The sequence below is a fragment of the Leucoraja erinacea genome, chromosome 4 (assembly GCF_028641065.1).
Source record: "Leucoraja erinacea ecotype New England chromosome 4, Leri_hhj_1, whole genome shotgun sequence".
Taxonomy (NCBI): domain Eukaryota; kingdom Metazoa; phylum Chordata; class Chondrichthyes; order Rajiformes; family Rajidae; genus Leucoraja; species Leucoraja erinaceus.
In genome coordinates this window covers 17,455,218-17,476,404 of record NC_073380.1, presented here as the reverse complement: position 1 = coordinate 17,476,404, position 21,187 = coordinate 17,455,218, and the positions used below count along the sequence as shown (strand labels likewise).

At 44.2% G+C, this 21,187-nt stretch overlaps 1 protein-coding gene across 4 annotated transcripts in view; it reads left to right on the top strand.

Annotated features, from left to right (window-relative positions):
- The window catches only part of sugct (succinyl-CoA:glutarate-CoA transferase), a 404,067-nt gene that overhangs the window by 295,115 nt on the left and 87,765 nt on the right, over window positions 1-21,187 (top strand). For 3 of the 4 annotated variants that reach the window (XM_055633822.1, XM_055633819.1, XM_055633826.1), the window contains one exon: window positions 2,485-2,548. The exons of the other annotated variant lie outside the window; for it this stretch is intronic. In XM_055633822.1, coding sequence (XP_055489797.1) covers window positions 2,485-2,548 — 64 coding nt within the window. The remainder of the gene's footprint in view (window positions 1-2,484; window positions 2,549-21,187) is intronic. 4 annotated transcript variants of the gene reach the window in all.

The following is a 21,187-nucleotide window of genomic DNA, read 5'->3' as shown; positions in this document are numbered from 1 at the left end:
GGCTCTGATAAATCAGAATTTTTGTATAAATACAATAACACTTCTAAATTAAGATAGTATCGGTTCTTCAAAACTGTGATATCATTTCTGCTCTGAGCGTGTACTAATGAGCACCTTCCAAACAATATGTGAAATTAATGTGTTGTTTTTGTTGCAAGTGTTGTGTCATTGTTTATTAGATACAGTACTTAAATACAAAGTTGGCATTTTAGAGGATTTGCTTAACTGTTGTAACTACCTTGATACGATGGCCAATATTTATTCACCCGCCTCTCCACTGTGTCCCGCAGTGGAACAAGCATAGAGTTGAAAAAAATGAAAAATGAAATGAAATGATTCAATTTATTGTCATTGTCAGTGTACAGTACAGAGACAACGAAATGCATTTTTAGCATCTCCCTTGAAAGGGAGACACAGGGCGTCGCGGTGTGCCCGCCGCCGTACATTCCATTACAGGCAAAGGTGGGTGAAGTGTCTTGCCCAAGGACACAACGACAGTATGCACTCCAAGCGGGATTTGAACCGGCTACCTTCCGGTCGCCAGCCGAACTCTTAGCCCATTGTGCTATCTGTCGCCCACACCTCTGGTCCACACCTTAAACCTCGGCAACCAGCATATTATCCTCTGACATTTCTGTCACCTCCAATCTGATCCCACCAGCAGTCACAACTTCCCATCTCCACCCCTTTCCACCTTCTGCAGAGACTGCTCCCTCCGAAACACCTTGGTTCACTCATCCCTTCCCACCCAAACCACCCCCTCCCCAGGTACCTTCCCCTGCATCCACGGGAGATGGAACACCTGCCCCTATACCCCCTCCTTTGCCTCCATCCAGGGACCAAAACAGTTGTTGCAGGTGAGACAGAGGTTCAGGTGCACCTTCTCTAACCTATCTACTGTATCTGATGTTCCCAAATTGTCCTCCCTGTACATCCCTTGAGACCAGGCATAAACTCAGTGACTGTTCTGCTGAAAACCTGCGCTCGGTCTGCCAAGGCCCATTAGATCTCCTAGTCACTAACAATTTTAACTCCCCTTCCCATCCCCATACTGAGCTTTCTGTCTTGGACTTCCTCCATTGCCAGAGTGGGGGCATATGTAAACTGGAGGCAGACACAAAAGGCTGGAGTAACTCAGTGGGACAGGCAGCATCTCTGCAGAGAAGGAATGGGTGACGTTTCAGGTTGAGACCCTCCTTCAGACACTAATGTAAACTGGAGGAACAGCACCCCATTTTCTACTTGGGTAGCTTACAACCCAATGGTATGAACATTAAATTGACCAATTGCTATAACCCTTTCCACCCTCCCCCTTTTCTCCCCCAACACACCCCTTTCTTCAGCCACCCTCCCACTAAGGTTCATATCTCCTTCTCCCCTCCCCCTCTCCCTCCACTTACAATCCACTCTCAGGCTCCACAATTCGTAACTCTTCTACCCTTTTGTCCCATACCTCTTCCTATCTGCCTATCAAAAACCCACCCTCACCTGTGTACCCTATATCCAGCCATTTATTGCCCTGCCCCTCCTTCTATCTTTCTGCCCCCTCCCCACCCCGCAATTAGTGTTAAGAAGGGTCCAGACTCGAAAAGTTACCCATCCATGTTCTTCAGGGATGCTGTCTGATCTGTTGAGTAACCCCAGCATCTGCAGTTCCTTGTTTCTACTTTATTCAATTGAGTTTTTTCCACAATTTTCTGCTGCCTGTTAGAAACTCAGCTTGTGATTCCATGGAATGAGGATCAAGGTTGCAATGTTATTACCCACTCTCCCTAGCATTGTAGAATCGTATATGAGGCCTTAAGTCCTGTCCCACTTAGGCGATTTTATAGGCGACTACAGGTGACTATGCTGTCGCCACATGGTGGACAGGGTGTCGCCTGGATGGACGTGAGTAGTCTCCGCAGTCACCCAAAGAATCGTAGCGTTTTTCTGGTCGCCGCTGGATTTTGAAATGCTTAAAACTTTTCGGCGACAGTCGGCGACAGTGGGCTTAACGCCAATTAACATACCTTGACTTCCCCTGATGAAGGTGCTGTCCTAGGTTGTCGCTATGATGACGTAGGTTGTCGCAGGTGCTGACATTGGTGAATTTCATTGGCGACTACCTACGTCAACCGGTGACAGGTACTGCTGACTGAATTGTCTTACCTTGTCATAGCTTGCGCGGGTGGATGTAGTTTGTCATAGGTATGGTCGTAGGTGGACGTCCTAATGGGTCGCCGGTTGTCGGTAGCTTGCCATAGCTGGGCTTCGACTTGGTGGTAGGTTGTTGTAGACATTGTCGTAGACATTGTCGTAGGGGGGTCCAGCCACCTGCTATGACTATGACAGCCGTCGAAAAAATCGCCTAAGTAGGACAGGCCCATTATATTTTCTTAGTAGATCGTAAGAATAGCTATGAATTTTAAGTGTCCAAATAGGCACAATTTGTTTTTAAACATTGACACATCGTGTAGCTAAGACCACTATTTCTTTTTCTAGGTTATACACAATGATCTCATTTTAGAAATGGACCATCCAACTGCAGGGAGCATAGCTGTTCCAGGTAGGTTAAAGGTCTCTTCTCTTTGTTAAAACACAACAAAGCATCTCTTGCTGCTGTGCTTGCTGTTAGTTTGCTTTGGCTGCTACTTTGCAAGAAAAAGAACAAAATGTTTCAGTGATTACTGTCTAAGCCAAGATCTCCTAAAAATAATAGACACACCATTATTTTCTGTATTTACTAATGCTTAGTTCTTTGAGTGTTTTTTGACCTGAGTATTGAATGTAGACCTGTTACATCTTTGCAGTGAGCTTAGGCTGATGTTGTTGATCTTGAACTAAAACCTTTGGAAGATTGATGTCATGGCAAAGCTCAGGAATGTTCTGTATCTCATGGCAAGGGCCTGAGAGCCAGATGTGACCCATTGACCAAACAAATCCAAAGGCTCATATGACTCTTCCCCCCCAAAAAGCTTGTTACATGGGAACCTAATTGGTAGTCCTGGTTTGGAATACTGCAGGACAGTATTGCAATCCTGTTACATTGCCGGAGCTACTGTCAATTTGGAGAGATATTAATGCAAGGTTCCCTTAAGCTCTTCTGGGAGATAAGAGAAATTGAGGAACAAACTTGTCCAAGGCCTTCATTTAACAATTAGAATATTTTTTCATCTGATAACCATTTTAACTAGAACATATATGGAGATGCATTATGTTTAAGTGATCTAGAAGCAGGAATGGGGAGTAGGGAAGTGAGAACGAAAAGGTAGATCTGTGATACGATGGAAAGAAAGAAAGATTAAAATATATTTCCCACAGCTCTGGTCTGAAGTTGCTACATAAGAAAATTAAAATATTCTTGCACCAAATCAATTTTCCCAAAATGTTCAGAATGATCATTGTATTGAAACATTCCATACGGTTAAAAGGTATTGGAGCTTTGGGTAATTTTCTTAATCCACTGATTTTAATTTGAATAATGCTGCCAATTCACTGCTTATTGGTATTGTTATTCTAAGGATGACAGTAGTATGTTATATCAACCACATGCAAACATGTTTTTAACCACTGATATTAAAAAGTGCTTTTAACCTAACAGTATTGGTAATACTGTTAAGGGCCTGTCCCACTTACGCAATTTTTTCGGCGACTGCCGGCACCCGTCATAGCATGTTGCCGAAAATTTTCAACATGTTGAAAATCCAGTGGTGGCCAGATAAAGGTACGACTCTTTGGGCGACTACACACGACCATACAGGCGTCACCTTGCAACTTGTCGCCTGTTTGGTGGTGAGTAGTTGCCCAAAGAGTCGTACATTTTTTCTGGTCGCTGCTGGATTTTCAACATGTTGAAAAATTTTGGCGACCTTCTGCGACTATGACGGGTGCCAGCAAGTCGCCGAAAAGGTTGTGTAAGTGGGACAGGCCCTTAATGCTGCATTCTTGGAAATGTCCCCTCAAAAACGGAATAGTGTTTATTAAGCTTTTTGAAATTGGTACCTGACAGCACAGTGTGGATATTGGATCTTAATTTTCCATGGCATGAAACATGCTTACATGCAAAGCGCTCTGAAAAATAAGATGAATCATTGTGCAGGATGAATTTAATGTAACAATATCCAAATATTTATTGCAAAGAAACAGTGCAGTCAAACAACCCTTTGGAGTTGAAAGTAGCTCAATCTGTGCAAAACTTTAAGAATGCACCATTCTTTACATTTTTGCTGAGGAGCCTTTAGTTGTCAATAGAATCAGCTGAGTTGTAATCATTAAATAGATTGTTGGATTTTACTCAGATGCTGCTCCTCTTTGGGCTTCCACATCAACCACAATGATCTCAGTCATTGTGGAGGAATGTGGCACAATTGTACGATCGGCAATGTAGCTGCCTCACAGCTCCAGCAACCCAGGCTCCATTCTGACCTCTGGTGCCGCCGTGTGAATTTTGCATCCTCGGCTGCAGGGGATTTCCCATGGATCTTCCACTTCCTTCTCAGATCCCAAGGAATTTTACGTGTTTTTTTTTTTTTTTTTTAATTTTATTTTTATTAGCAGTACAGTAAATCACATTAATACATTAATACATAATTTTACGTGTTAATTGACAACTAATTGTGCCAAGTGTAGGTATTGGAGGCGTTAATGGGCATGTCTGATAGAGCAGGTTACAGGGAAATCAATGGGAGAAGTGAGATTGCTTTAAAATTCAATGGGCCAAATACCGTCCATCTCATAGTGTGATAGCAAGGAAACAGGTCTTTTGGCCCATCATGGCTATAAATTCCCATCCGTACTAATCCCATTAATTAGCTCTTGCTCTGCAAATATAAAGTGTCATTAATTCAGTGACATTAAATGTTTCTGATAATCTAATGAAACTATGTAAATTTGAGAGCACTGTCAATCCAAGGCTATTAAAGCTGTTTGTCATTTATTTTTAAAATAGCAATAATAAAAACTAAAGTTACTCCAGCAAAATTAAAGAGTGCTGTAAATCCAATGATATTAAAGATAGCTGGTAATCCAATGATAATAATAATTACCGTTAATTATGGCAACAATTAATTACCGTTAATTAAGCAACAATAGAGCTGTTAATCCAAAATTGGTGTCAATCCTTGATATTGAGCAGTACTGCGAGTTCAGCAATATTAAATAGTCTTGTTCAATGGTTCAGTTGTACTTTATTGTTAAATGTACCTGGGTACCAGAAAGTGAAATTCTTTTTGCATATTGACAATAGACAATAGGTGCAGGAGTAGACCATTTGGCCCTTCGAGCCAGCACCGCCATTCAATGTGATCATGGCTGATCATCCCAAATCAGTACCCCGTTCCTGCCTTCCCCTGACTCCGCTATCTTTAAGAGCCCTATTTAGCTCTCTCTTGAAAGCATCCAGAGAACCTGCCTCCACTGCCCTCTGAGGCAGAGAATTCCGCAGACTCACCACTCTCTGTGAGTAAAAGTGTTTCCTTGTCTCCATTCTAAATGGCTTCCTCCTTATTCTTAAACTGTGGCCCCTGGTTCTGAACTCCCCCAGAATCGCGGACATGTTTCCTGCCTGTAGCGTGCCCAAACCCTTAAAAATCTTATAAGTTTCAATGAGATTCCCTCTCATCCTTCTAAACTCCAGAGTGTACAAGCCCAGCTGCTCCATTCTTTCAGCATATGACAGTCCCGCCATCCCGGGAATTAACCTTGTAAACCTACGCTGCATTCCCTCAATAGCAAGAATATCCTTCCTCAAATTAGGGGACCAACATTATAGCTCATATAGCTCAGTGTCAATCTTACTATGCGTTAGGCACAATCATACTTAAGTACAAGTTTGTAAAATAGTAGATTGAGGCAGTATTCCAGGTGCCACCACATTTCCAGTGCCATTGTAATGTTATGCCCCTGTCCCACTTAGGAAACCTGAACGGAAACCTCTGGAGACTTTGCGCCCCACCCAAGGTTTCCGTCTGGTTCCCAGAGGTTCCCGGAGATTTTTGTCAGTCTCCCTACCTGCTTCCACTACCTGCAACCTCCGGCAACCACCAGCAACCTCCGAGAACCGCATGGAAACCTTGGGTAGGGCGCAAAGTCTCCAGAGGTTTCCGTTCAGGTTTCCTAAGTGGGACAGGGGCATAAGGGTTAAACCTTGGTGAGCTAGGGCGCAAAGTCTTTCCAGAGGGTAAACAAGTGCGTTTTTCAAAAAGTTGCTTTCTTTCGGGGATTGATACTTGATGCGTTTTTTGCTTCTTTATGGTAGTGTTTTTTCTGTGTGTTACTTGTGTTTGCTTTAATAAATAGTCATTTGTGCTCTTCACCATGTGCTTCCTCCATTCATAGATCTGAATCCTTGAACCCTGCATATATTTCATTACAGCCATCTTGTGCCCTTCAGCTTCAGAGTTGTTAAAAATATTAGTCTTGCTTCGTAGGAGATTTGCCATTAAACCCGTGAAAATAAATAATCGTGTGAATCCAATGATTTGAAATTGTGCTGTGAAATGAGCAAAATTAAATAAAACTTTTGATGCTGTTGACCTATTAAAATCAAATATAACAGTTAAAACAATAATATTAAACTAGACTAAGTGGGACCCGTTGGGTCCCATGTTCACACGGGTGGTCTGGTCCCCCAATGCAATATTCCACCTCTCCACCAATTCCAATATTGGTGGCCAGTGGGGGGGGGGGGGGGGGGGGGGGGGGCTTTCTGGAATGCTAGTATGGGTGTTGTGGGCCAAAGGGACTGATTTCCAGAGGGCTAGTGTGGACATTGTGGGCTGAATGGTTTCTTGGGCTGGCAGCTCAGTCGCTCAGGCCAGGTCAGTCCATCAGGCTGGCAGCTCAGTCACTCAGGCCTGGTGGGCTGGCAGCTCAGTCACTCAGGCCTAGTGGGCTGGCAGCTCAGTCATTCCGGGTTGGTAGGCTGGCAGCTCAGTCACTCAGGGCTGGTGGGCTGGCAACTCAGTCACTCAGGGCTGGTGGACTGGCAGCTTAGTCACTCAGGGCTGGTGGGCTGGAAGCTCAGTTACTCAGGGCTGGTGGGCTGGCAGATCAGTCACTCAGGGCTGGTGGGCTAGCAGTTCACACGGCTATTCCTTGAAATTCCATTTCAAGCAGAGTGAGTGCAGGCCGCCAAATTCAATTCCATAGCATTTCAAGCAGAATGCAGGCCACCAAATTCAATTTCAAAGCATTTCAAGCAGAGTGCAGGCCACCAAATTCAATTTCATAGCATTTCAAGCAGAGTGCAGGCCACCAAATTCAATTTCATAGCATTTCAAGCAGAGTGCAGGCCACCAAATTGCCAAACAACTCATTGCATTGTCATTAAGGGCTAACAAATCATTTATTGCAAGTACATTGCAGAATCACAGTTCAGTTGATTCACAGCTTAGAATTACAGTTGTGGACTCTCCCTTGCGATCTTCCAGAGTGACTGACTCACGTCCAGGCATCCGGGGTTTTATAGTCCTTCAACCTCTAGCCTCCCCCCCGCAGAAGGTGCGTAACCTTAATTGTGGTGATTGACAGGCGAGAGGACCAATCAGCTGATCTCAAGATTTTTTAAACACTCATAACTTTTTTATTTTTCATCGATCGGAAAAATCATTGGGGCAGCCTCAGAGGATGAGGGCTGTGAGTAAGATGGCCAAAATTCATAGTGATATGTGGTAGCATTCTTTCTAAAATCAATATACAGCGCAGACAGGAAGTGGTCAAGAGGAGACTTTTTGTTATATAGATAATGCTGTTAATCGAACAATATAGGATACAACTGTCAATGGAATATGCCTGGTAGTCCAATGATATTATGTAGTGCTGTTAATTCAGAAATACATCTGTTAGTGCAATAATATCAAAGTGCATTGTTAATCCAGCAAAATTAAATATTGAAGAAGGGTGCAAACCTGTCCAATTCCATACCCAGATGATGCCTCTACCCTCTCTGGACATTTTCATTTCGAAGTTCATCAACCGTCTTAACTTTTCCAGTCCCCTTACCTACTCTAATCTCACCTCCTGTCTGTAGAAGGGTTCCTACCCATTACGTTCCCTATTCCTTATCTCCAGAGATGCTGCCCAACCCACTGAGTTACTCCAGCATTTTGTGTCTATCTTCGGTATAAACCAGCATCTGCAGTTCCTTTCCACACACTGTACCATCGGGATGTCTAAATGGAGCATTATCGGGCACTTGAAGAATGCACATAATTTCTCTGAATCGCCGGAAGGAGTAAAATTAAAAGGAGTGTTATGGCCAACAAAATATACATTTTCTCAATTTAAAGGTTTTTCTCTCTTGACACAACTTCGGCATGTGAGGCATTCTTTTTATGTATTGCTACATAAGAATATTTGATTAATGCTACTGCATTTCACCAGGTTTTAAACTAGTCTCAACATATATATTAAAACATTAGTCCATATTTTCAAAGTGACAATTTTGCTCGGGTTATTTCCAAAACAATTCCTGCTAATGATATTTACTGATAACTAGCTTTTAGTTGCCACCTTGTCTGTAGTTTTCATTAAGTGTTGAGTCAATATCCAAACTATTTTCGCAGCTGTAATTTTAGTTTTTTTTAGTTTATAGAAACAGCGAGGAACAGGCCCTACGACCCACCGGATCTGCGCCGACCAGCGACCCCGCACACTAACACCATCCTACACACACTAGGGACAATTTACATCTATACTAAGCCAATTAACGTACAAACCTGCACGTCTTTGGAGTGTGGGAGGAAACCGATGATCTCGGAGAAAACCCACGCAGGTCACGGGGAGTAAGTGCAAACTCCGTACAAACAGCACCCGTAGTTGGGATCGAACCCAGGTCTCTGACGCTGCAAGCGCTGTAAGGCAGCAATTCTATTGCTTCACCACCTAGCTAGCTTTAAGTTGCCACCCTTGTCTGTAAATTTTTATTGGATTTCACTATCCAAACAATTTTTGCAGCTGTAATTGTTCTATCTGATTAAGATAAGAGGGTGGCAAAGTGGCGCAGTCCCTAATATGTATAGGGTAGTGTTAATGTGCTTGGATCGCTGGTCAGTGCGGAGTCAGTGGGCCAAAGGGCTTGATTTCGCACTGTATCTCTAAACTAAACTAAACTAAGATATACTGTATACTAGACCAAGTGCAGACCCGTTGGGTCTGTTCCCCCAACGTGTGGTTGTAGGGGGGGGGGGGGGGGGGGGGGGGGGGGGGAGGCAGCATGCAGCGTCACACACTAACCACCACCCCCCCCCCCCCTCCGCACTCACACTAATGGAGGGGTAGAGGGGGGAGAGAGAGAGAGAGGGGGGGGGGAGGGAGGGAGAGAGGGGGGGGAGAGGGGGGGGAGGAAGGGGGAGGGGGGAGGAGGAGAGGGGGAGAGGGGGGGGGAGGAGAGAGAGGGGGAGCGGGGAGGGAAGTGAGAGGGGGGGATGATGGAAATCTCTCCCTCTCCCTCTCCCTCTCTCTCTCTCTCTCTCCCTCTCTCTCTCCCTCTCTCTGTCCTGGGAGAGTGGGGGGGGAGAGAGGGAGAGGGAGAGGAGAGGAGAGGGGGGGGGAGGGAGAGGGGGAGGGAAAGGGAGGGGGAGGAGAGGGGGAGAGAGGAGGGGGGCGAGAGCGGGGGAGAGGAGAGGAGGGGAGAGGAGAGGAGAGACGAGGAGAGGAGAGGAGAGGTGAGGTAACTAGAAGAGGTGGGGAGAGGAGAGGAGAGGGTAGGAGAGGAGGGGAGAGGAGAGGGGGAGAAGGGGAGGAGAGGAGAGGGGAGGGGGGGGGGGGGAGAGAGAGTGCCTTTTTACTTCAACCCAAACCCAAACAACTATTTGCAGGCAGTGCTTTTTTTACCTCTAACCATATTTTCATTTTCAAACCAAATTAAGGGTACTCACAGTGCTGTAGACATTTGTCAGTGTCATTCAAAGCTCTGATTGAGACACACCACTTGCAGAGACTGATTGAGGCACACCACTTGCAGAGACTGATTGAGACACACCACTTCCTGGTTTTATAGTCGCTCCCCCTCCCTCCAGCAGGGGCAGCAGAGAGAATGGGGAATGTTGTAAAAACATTAATATCTCTGTCAATTTTCATTGACGGGAAAAATCCTCGGCACATACGCGGCGGAGGGGAGCTCTGAGCGAGGTGGCCAAAAATGACGGCTGTAGGTGGCGGTGTACTCTTGGAAACCGCAGCACAGAAAGCCGAAACCGGTCAAGAACAGAGTTTTAGTAATATAGATTATTGGTAGCATGATCTAGTTCAGAGTCAGGGCTGGATTCTTTGTCTGAACAATCATCTCTTTGAATTAGAGGACTATGTAGGAAGCATCAGGTTAGGTAGTCTGTCAATATACGTCATAATAAATCCCTATCCACTCCATTTATAACCCACATAACTACAACGCTGCTTCCCAGAGTGGCACTATTGTGCTGCATCGGACACTAGAAGAGCTGCAGAAACAAATAAAATGAACCAGAGTATCTAGCTGCTACCAAAACTGTTCATTGTTATTTAGTTTAGTTTAGAGATACAGCGCGGAAGCAAGCCCTTCGGCCCACTCTCGCTATCGATCACCCGTATCGGTCATTCACCATAGCGTCATTCACAAGAGAGGCATTTTTTACAGAAGCCATTAACCTACAAATCTGGGTATCTTTGGAAAGTGGGAGGGAACCGGAGCACCCGGAGAAAATCCACGTGGTCACTGGGAGAACGTACAATCTCTGCAGGGACAACATCCGTAGTTAGGATCAAACCTGGGGGCTCTGGCGCTGTGAGGCAGCAACTCAACCTCTGTGCCAACGTGCCACCCCTATTTCTCTTCATGCATACCGGTTCTTGTGTGGGGTTCAAAAGATCTTGGTTATTTTTTGGAACCTCCGCCTGGTCAAAAAGTGAAAGAGAAATTTTGTAGAACATGGAGGGAAACCAGTCGGTCTGTTTTACACCTTGCCTTATGTTACTTATGATCGTATAATACTGTGGGATCCTAGCAGGACCGAGGCAGGTGAGAGGCTGTGTCAGTATGGATGTTGATGAAAGAAACTTCAGTGGAGCGAATATGCATGAGCAAGACAGGGAGTGAGGAAGGACTGTTGGTTTGAATTGCATTTATTTTAAATCGCGAGGCCTGACGGGTAAGGCGGATGAACAGTGTGTGGATAGGTACGTGTGACCGGGACATGGTAGCCATTGCAGAAACTTGGTTGAGAGATGAAAAAGGCTGGCAGCTTAATGTTCCAGCATACAGATGCTTCAGGAGAGACATAGATGGGGGTCAAATAGGGAGGGGGGGTGTTCGTTTATTGATTAAGGAGGATGTTATGGCAGAGGTCAGAGATGACGTTATTGATTGTTCGTCCAGTGAGGCTATATGGGTGGAGTGGAGGAACAAGAAAGGGATGATCACCTTGTTGGGAGTGAACAACAGGCCCCTAAAGTAGTCAACGGGAATTTGAGCAAATATGCCAGGCGATTACAGGCAGATGTAGAACTAATAAGGTTGTCATAGTCGGGGATTTTAACTTTCCTAATATTGACTGGGACTGGCAAAAATTTTAGACAGGACAGAATTTGTCAAATGTGTTCAGGATAGTTTCTTCAGGCAATATGTAGCGGGTCCTGCATGGGAGAGGGCAAAGCTTAGAAAATTGGAAGGGGCAAGGGGCTGAAGTGTTTGTGGACCAGCGACCACTGTTCTATTAGGTTTAAGATGGTTATCGATGAAGATAGGGTGGGGCCTCTAAATTGGGGCAATGCCAATTTTGAAGGTATTAGACATGAAGTTGCTCGTTGATTGGAACACATTGTTTGCAGGAAAAGGAAGGTCCGTTAAGTGGGATGTTTTTAGGAGTGTGTTGACAAGAGTCCAGAACCTGCATGTTCAAGTTGGACAGAATGGCAAAGCAGGTGGGCGTATAGAACCTTGGATGAGGAGAGAAATCGAGGCTCTTGTCAAGAATAAGAAGGACACATGGGGCAGGTATAAGCAGCTGGGATTGTGTACCCTTGGAGGAGTTTCATGAATTGAGGAGCAGGCTAAAGATGGAAATCAGGAGAGCAAAAAGAGGACATGAGATAGTTCTGGAAGATAATATTAAGGCCAAAACAATGAGATCTTATAAATACATTAAGGGTGAAAGGGTAACCAAACAGTGAATAGATCTCCTCAGGAATCAAAACAGTGGTCTCTATGGGGAGCCATAGCAGATGAGCAACTCAATGAGTATTTCTCCTCTGTGTTTACTGTGGGGAAAGACATGAGGGCCAAGGAACTTGGGGTGGTCAATGGAAGTCTTGAGGGCAGTCAGTTTTATGGTCGAGGAGATGCTGAAGGTCTTAATGCGCATGCAGATAGACAAATCTCCCAGGCCTGATCAGATATATCTGTGGTCACAGTGGGAAGCTTGTGAAGAAATTGCAGGAGCCCTGGCTAATATTTATGAGTAATCATTAAATATGGGTGAGGTTTCAGAAAACTGGAAGGTGGCTGGATTAAAAACAGGCTGTGAGGATAAGCCTGGGAACAAGAGGCCAGTGTCGAACATCTGTGGTCAGAAAGTCACTGGAGAGTATTCTGAGGGTTACGATAAACATGATTTTAGAGAGATGATTAGGCATAGTCAGTGCGATTTTGTATGTTGGAGGTGGTGTCTCCTGAATGGGATTGAGGTTTTTGAAGATGTGACCAAAACGGGTGATGAGAGCAGAGCTGTAGGTGTTTTATACATGTATACAAGGCATTCAACATGGTTCCACATGGTACACTGCTCTGAAAGGTTAGATCGCATGGGATCCAAGGGGAGCTAGCTGACTGGATAGAAAATTGGCTTCATGGAAGGAAGCAGGTGATGATGGAAGGTTGTCTTTAGGGCTGGAGGCCTGTGTCTAGTGGTGGGCCTCAGTGTTCAGTGCTGGGCCCATTGCTGTTTGTCATCTACATCAATGATTAGTGTGAGAATGTACAACGCATGATTAGTATTTGCAGATTATACTAAAGTGGGTGGTATTGTGGATAGTGAAGATGGTAGCAAAAATTGCTGCAGGATCTTGATCGGTTGTGCAGGTTGACTGAGGAATGGTTGATGGGGTTGCAAGGATATTGATAGGTGCAAGGTATTGCATTTTGGGAAGTCTAACCAGGCCATGATCGACACAGTGAATGGTCGGGCTCTGGGGAGTGTTGGAGTGCAGAAGGATCTCGGAGTGCAGGTACATAGTTCCTTGAAAATGACATCACAGGTAGATAGGGTGATCAAGCAGACTTTCAGCAGATTAGCCCTCATCAGTCAGAATATTGAGTGTGGAAGTTTGGAGGTTATGTTACAGTTGTACAAGACATCGGTGAGGTCACATGTGGAGTATTGTGTTCAGCTTTGGTCTCCCTTTTATAGCTGAGCTGGGAGTGGTGGAGAAATGTGTGGCAAAGATGATTCACTTACCAAGGTGACAGCTGACCCTGTATCAAGCTCCAATTTCACCATGTGGTTATCAACCGTAGGTATAACAACGTAAGGAGGTTGGTCCTGGCTGCCTGGTTCACTGGTTTGAACAGCATTTGAATCTTCGCACGGGCCATCTCCATGTGTGGAGTTGATGCCTGAATTTTTGTTGTTTCCCCATGGCTAAGGTTGGTTAAGCTTGGTTCTTGGTTAAGCACACCTTCTCAAGATGCCCTACCTTTTGGCAGAACTGGCAGACTACTTTTGATGCTTGCATTCGGCCCACCTAACTTGGCCTTCTCCACAGCGATGGCACATCCATGTGTATGCTGATGTGCTGTTGGCTGGGAACTGCGTGTCAGCAACTGCTGGCAAACGTTGACATTCTCTGTAGGCAGCTCTTGTTACAGCACTGTCTGGATCAGTGGTGATTGGGGAGGTGGGATCTGTGTTAAAGGCCCCTCTTCACTACCTCCCTGCTCCCCTGGTCATGCTTTTTAGAGAGAAGGCTCTCCCGGGTCTTCTCATCCTGAGCTCTCACGATTAAAGTTTGGACAAGAATGGCTTCCTCGACTTTGTCTGGAGCGATGTCTTTGTACTTACACTCCTGTATCGCCAAAGTTCATCTGGTAATGAAATAATCCACATCCCCTTCGGGGGTCTGTCGCAGCTGTGAGAACGGGAAGTGGGCTGTGAAGACATTGTCCTGTCTAACGCCGACAACACATTGGGCAAACCTGCTTCGTTGTGTAGTCGAAGGGCTTCAAAATATTTCTGCCCGAGCTCTCCCAAGTGCATGCAGAGCATCTTGAGCTTAGCCCTTCCTCTAGTCATCACCAGTGTTAAAATCAGTAAAAGCACAATGTCGTCCTGGAGGTTCCTCTTCCATTGCAGCCAGGCCACTGCTATTGGTCTTACCGTTACCACGGGCCTGAACGGATTAGGAGCCTGAAGTGCCATTTAATTATATATATATTTTAAAACTGGGCGTCAATTGTTACGTGGCACGATGCTGGCACACATGCGCGGAAGTTAACCTTTCAGGGTGATTCAAAAATGATGAGGGACATAGATAGGTTAGATAGTCAGAGTCTGTCTCCCAGGGTAGAAATGTTAAGAGTCAGAAATGTTTAATTGTCGCAAGTACCAGCAAAGGAACAATGAAATTCTTACTTGCTGCACCGTAACAGGCCCATTAATTCAATAACACACAAGTAAATATGTAATAATCAATAATACATTCAATTAATAATCTGTATACTAGGTAACCAAACCATAATAGTGCAAAACTATTGTATGTAGTGCAACCAAACCAAGACCATGGTAGATCACAGTTGCTTGGGTAGGGTTATGGTTAGTGTTGTGCATTGTTCGAGAGCCTGATGATTGCTGGGAGGAAGCTGTTCTTGAACCTAGAGGTCACAATTCCCAAGCTTCTATATCTTGTTTCCAATGGTAATAGCGGGATGAGAGCATAGCCAGGGAGGTGTGTGTCTGTGATTATATTAGCCCCCTCACTGAGACTGCACCTCCTGTGGATCCTCTCAATGGTGGCAAGGTCAGTACCTGTGATGGGCCAGGTAATGTCAACCATTTTCTACAGCCTCCTTCATTCTGGGGCATTCGAGTTATTGAACCAGGTTGTGATGCAACCAGTCAATGTGCCCTCTACGGTACTCATGTAGAGATTCAATAGAGTTTTCAAGTGACATATCATATCTCTGAAGAAAGGTCCCAACCTAAAACATCACTTGTCCATGTTCTCTAGAGATGCTGCCTGACCCACTGAGTATCTCCACCCCTTTTTGTCTTTGTTTGTAAGCCAGCATCTGCAGTTCCTTGTGTCTACCAAGTCTTGTAATTCTTCGAAGGATGTAGTGGCATTGATGAGTGGGTAGGAAGGAACTGCAGATGCTGGTTTACACCAACGTTGATGAGCTGTCTTTGTCATTGCATCAGTGTGCTGTGCCCAGGCTAAATCTTCAGATAATGGTACAACTAGAAACTTGAAGCTGTTGTCTCTTTCCATTGCCATCCCATTGATGAAGACAGGTCATGGAACCTTGGTCAGGTCATCAATCAGCCGCCTAGTTTTAGGAAGATTGTTGTTCTGGCATCATTAAGTCAGACTATCAATCTTCCTCCTGTACTCTAACTAATTATTACACGTTATTCGTCTAACTGTGGTGGCATCGTCTGTTCATTTAATTATGGGTTTGGTGCTTTGTCTGGCTATACAGTTCAGGGGATAGAGAAAGTGGAGAAGGGGACTGAGCACACAACCTTAGGGTTGCTCCTGTATTGATGGTAATCGACGAGAAAGTGCGGTTGCCAATTCATACTGATTGTGGTCGACCAACGAGGAAATTGCGGATCCAGTTACGCAGGGTCAAGCAGAACCCCATCTCCCTGAGTTTGATGCAAAGTCAAATGCTCGAGGGCTTAGGTTTAAGGGGAAAGTGTTTCAAAGCAGGTTTTGTTTATATATGCGGAGAATAGTAAGTGGCTGGAATACACGGCCAGGAGATGTGGATGGATATGAATCAACGCAGGCAGGCGGGACTAGTGTAGCTGGGACATGTTGGCTGGTGTGGGCAGGTTGGGCCGAAGGGCCTGTTTCTACGCTGTATCACTATGACTCTATGACTCTAAATAGCAGTTTGTGGCGGTTTTAATAAGGTTTTTTTTTCAGTGACAAATGGCATAGTGTGCTCAGATGGCAGAATTACGAAAGTTGGTCATTGCTTAATTGTATTTGATTACAAAAACAAATATACATATCAAGCCAACTTAAGAATTGGAATGGGGATTTTTAAAATCTAAAGTTATGAAGCATGCTTTGACTTGTCTCCTTCAATACTTACATTAGGTTTTGGGAGGAACCTTTTCAGAATTAACCTCATTGCAGCCCCTTCATGTATAGAAAACCCCAGGGAACTTAGTAGATGAGAGGGTTTTCTGATGCAATCCTGGTGGTACAGTGTGCACTCTTACAACCATTCCCTTCAGCCAATGTGCTCTGTAGCATTTCATGAAATTACAAGTTGGATCAGTGATGAGGGACAAAAAGCTGGTCTGCCCCAACAGATGTTGGTGACACCACAGAGAGCATCCTAAATGGAGGTTGCAATCTTAATCTCGTTGTTCTTGTACAATGACAATAAAGATATTATTATTATTATTATTATTATTATTATTATTATTATTATTATTATTATTATTATTATTATTATTATTGAATGTGACATTAGGGATAGATGAAGTGCAGGGAGAGGAGGCTCATGACAAAGCTTGAACGTTGGTCATTCGTCTCTTCTTCTTCTTCTTCTTCTTGCGTAGGGCGTGTACAGCCTAAAGTTTTAGGACAACTTGTTCTATTTGACCTTATTTGATTGTGCACGCCGGGTTGATTGCATTCGTCGAAACAGGGCGGACCACGTGAAGGTTGTAATCTTCCACCCCAACGTTGGTCATGAAGGCCCAACGGTCCGCCTCTGCTCTTTGAATTCGACATGCTACGTGTTTCCCCAACTAACTTTAAAAAAAAATACCGTTTACATCTGTAACGGCAACATATGCAGGAGTACCCATGTGAGCACGTGGATTTCCACAGTCATTCAGAGGTGCATAAGGAGATGAGGAGGAATTCCTTTGATCGGAGGGTGATGAATCTGTGGAATTCTTTGTCACAGAAGGCTGTGGAGGCTGCCAATGGATGTTTTGTTAAGGCAAAGATAGATAGATTCATGATTAGTACGGATGTCAGGGCCTATGGGGAGAGGGCAGGAGAATAGATAGATGAGGGGAAAGATAGATCAGACACGATTGAATGGCGAAGCAGACTTGATGGACCGAATAGCCTAATTCTGCTCCTATCACTTATGAACTTATGGGAGTCATGTAATATGAAGCTAATTGTGAACTTATAGACAGACAGCACAAATAGCCACAAGAGTTGCACTGGCAACTCAATGTAGATGAAATTGAAATCACACATATTATTATTACTAGGAGATTTTTCAAAGCTCAAGGATCAAAGAATGTTTATAAATTCTTTGGATTCCTTTTATTATACTGTCTGACAGAAGTAAAACTTATTGAATTGATTTTAGCCATTTTTATTCACTCATTAATAAGATCTCTGAAGAGATTGCATTACCATTATTCCTTCCTCCAATTTTTCGAGTTAGTTTAGTTTATTTATCAGTGAGTTTGAACTAAATCTCTGGTTAAGATATAGATCAAGGTTCTTTTGGAAATGGGATAGCGTTCTCATTCAGAAATTTAAGCCTTCTCATGGATCAAGTAAATTTTAACATTAAACATTATAAAAACAGCTGCACAACTCCAAGGACCCGTGATTAGGAAGGGCATTAGAAGTTACCTGTAAATAGCAGGAGAATGAGGTAGAGAGGGAAAAATAGATCAAGCAGGATTGAATGTAGACAAAACATGCTGGTGTAACTCAGCGGGTGAGGCAGCATCTCTGGAGAGAAGGAATGGGTGATGTTTCGGGTCGAGATCTTTCTTCAGACTGATATCAGGGGAGGGGGCGGGACAAAGATAGAATGTAGTCGGAAACAGTAAGACCGGTGGGAGAACTTTGGATGGGGAAGGGGATGGAGAGAGAAAGCAAGGGCTATCTGAAGTTAGAGAAGTCAATGTTCATACCGCTGGGGTGTAAACTACCCAAGCAAAATATGAGGTGCTGTTCCTCCAATTTGTGCTGGGCCTCACTCTGACAGTTGAGGAGGCCCAGGACAGAAAGGTCAGATTGGGAATGGGAGGGGGAGTTGATGTGTTGAGCCACGGGGAGATCAGGTAGGTTAAGAAGCATGATTGAATGGTGGTGTAGACTCGATGGGCTGAATGACCAAATTCCACTCCTAATCTGATGGCCTTATGGTCCCAGGTTCGACCCTGACCGCGGGTACTGTCTGTGCGGAGTTTGCACCTTCTCGTTGTGACAGCAAGGGTTTCCTCCGTGCTCTCTGGTTTCCTCCCACATTACAAAGACGTGCAGTTTTGTAGATTAATTGCCCCCTGTAACTTGTCCCACTGATGTGTAGGGAGAGAATGAGTAATTGGAATGACATAGAACTAATGTGAACAGGTGATCATTGATCAGCGTGGACTCGGTAGGCCAAAGAGCCTGTTCTCTAAACTAGACAAAACTAACTGGTTCTTTGAGAAAGGGAGAGCAGTTTTTTTTACAATATTAATAATTTATTAATAACTGCAGTACCATCTCTTGCCTAAGGGGGTCACTAACTGCCATTAACAAGCAGAGTTTTTTGAATTGTGTACCTAAACACTGCATGCTCCATTGACAGCATCACCATGACAGCATACCAGCTAAATGCTGCATGGCACTTGCCAGCTTTTTATTCTCAGTCAATGAATGCATACTGCTGGAAGATACCTAATTCTCCTACACCAATTGCTCAATATGAGCAGTGAGCTGAGAATCAAGCACCGAAGATAGACACAAAATGCTGGAGTAACTCACTGGAGCAGGCGGCATCTCTGGTGAGAAGGAATGGGGGACTTTTTGGGGAATGGGGGACCCTTCTGACACGAAACGTCATCCATTCTTTCTCTCCAGAGATGCTGCCTGTCCCGCTGAGATACTCCAACATTTTGTGTCTATCTTTGGTGTAAACCAGCATCTGCAGTTCCTTCCTACACACCATGCAACGTAAACCTGATTTGAGAGTTTACAAGATTTGTGCAGCAATTCTAATTACCAATAAAATCGGAGAGCAACCAGTTGGAAAACCCAGATTTCTAAGTATGAGTCTTGCAAAGTCCGCGTAACAGAATTAGAATTCTTATACTAATCTGAACTGGAAAAAAATAACCAGTAAGTTTTTTTCCTTTTATAGAGAGAACCATCCATTGCTTTTAACAGATTAACATGATATGCCTAACTAATACAACAAGGCATGAAGATGCACTTTGGTTTGCAAGGAATCCTCACAAGTTTACAGGAAACTACAGATGCAGGAATCTTGAGCAATAAACAAAGTGCTGGAGGAATACAGCAGCTCAGTGATCATCTGTGGAGGGAATTGACAGATGGCATTTTGATTTGGAACCCTTCTTCAGATTGGGAGTATGGAGGAGAAAGCTGGAAAAGAAAGGTGGGGATGGGGCATAGTCTGACAAATGATAGATGGATATAAGTGAAGGTAGATAACATTGATGGAGGAACTCAGCGGGTGAGGCAGCATCTATAGAGAGAAGGAATAGGCAACGTTTTGGGTCGAGACCCTTCTTCAGACTGATGTTAGGGGGGGTGGAGAAAAAGGAAGAGGCGGAGACAGTAGGCTTGTGGGAGAGGTAGGAATGGGGAGGGGAAGGAGGGAGAAAGCAAGGACTATCTGAAATTAGAGAGGTCAATGTTCATACCGCTGGGGTGTAAACTACCCAAGCAAAATATGAGGTGCTGTTCCTCCAATTTGCGCTGGGCCTCACTCTGGCAATGGAGGAGGCCCAGGACAGAGAGGTCAGATTTTGAATGGGAGGGGGGGTTGAAGTGCTGAGCCACTTGGAGATCAGGTTGGTTAGTGCGAACTGAGTGGAGATGCTGGGCGAAGCGATTGGCGAGCCTGCACTTGGTCTCGCAGATGTAGAGAAGTTGACACCTGGAAAAAGGGATGCAGTAGATGACACCTGGAACTGCGGATGCAGTAGATGGATACAAGTGAGATGGATGGAACAAGTGATAAAGGTGAAAAGGAGGCAAAATGGTATCAGATGAGGAAAAAAGAGGAGGAGTAAAGTGTAATGCCGGAATGAGGGATATGGGGGTGGGGAAGTGGGGATTTAAGGAAATGGGGGAATAGGGGATGGGAGATGAATATTGCAGATCCTTAATGTAAGTTTTACATCATATATTGGCAGAAAAAGGAAAATAAATCCCTTCTATTATGTATTTTGGTAGCTCTGAAATTTAAGCCTACATAATGCTCGAGTGGTGAAGAATATAGGAACAGTAGTAGGACATTGAGTCCCTTGGATGTGATCCATAAAATAATACGATCATGGCTGATCCATTTCCTGATTTCACCCTTCCATCTGGGTTCCATAATCCTTTAATACTTTTAGCTGGGACAAAAAAATATTAATTAAGCGAGCACTTACTGCTTTTTGTGGCTGGCAGTTTCCCACTTGTATGACTAGGCTTCTCCTCCAGGCATCAGTGGAAAACAGTTCCCTCAATCGATTATTTAATTCCTGTCAAGATAATGAAAACCTTAAAGTACATCTACATTTACCTTCTGTATTCTGTTGAATACAAGACTGGCAATGTGTGATCTTTCCCCATTACTGGAACTTAATGAATCTGCAGTGTACTCAGTCCACCAGTACGTTTTTTTTAGGTGCATTGCCCAAGTCTATACACTGTGTGTGGATTAGCCGACATTTCACTAATTTCCTTCCCTATTTACATGCTTGCACTCCATTTTTCAAATTTATTATTTTAAGTGTAGGACCACTACATTTGGATACGCCATGCATATGGAGCATTAATATCCTTTAGACCACAACAGTTCTGAGTTTTTCATCTTTTTTTTAAAAAAGTCCTTTTGTTTGAAAATGCAACACTTGCTAACATGTACTCATGGGAAATCAATAGTCACATCTTAGATGGTTCAATGGTTTATTTGTTATTTGCAACAGTGAAATGTGTTAATCATTTCAATTCAGAGGTATTTATTCTAATTATTAATGCTGCCTTATACTGGCAAATCCTGTATATTTAACATTTA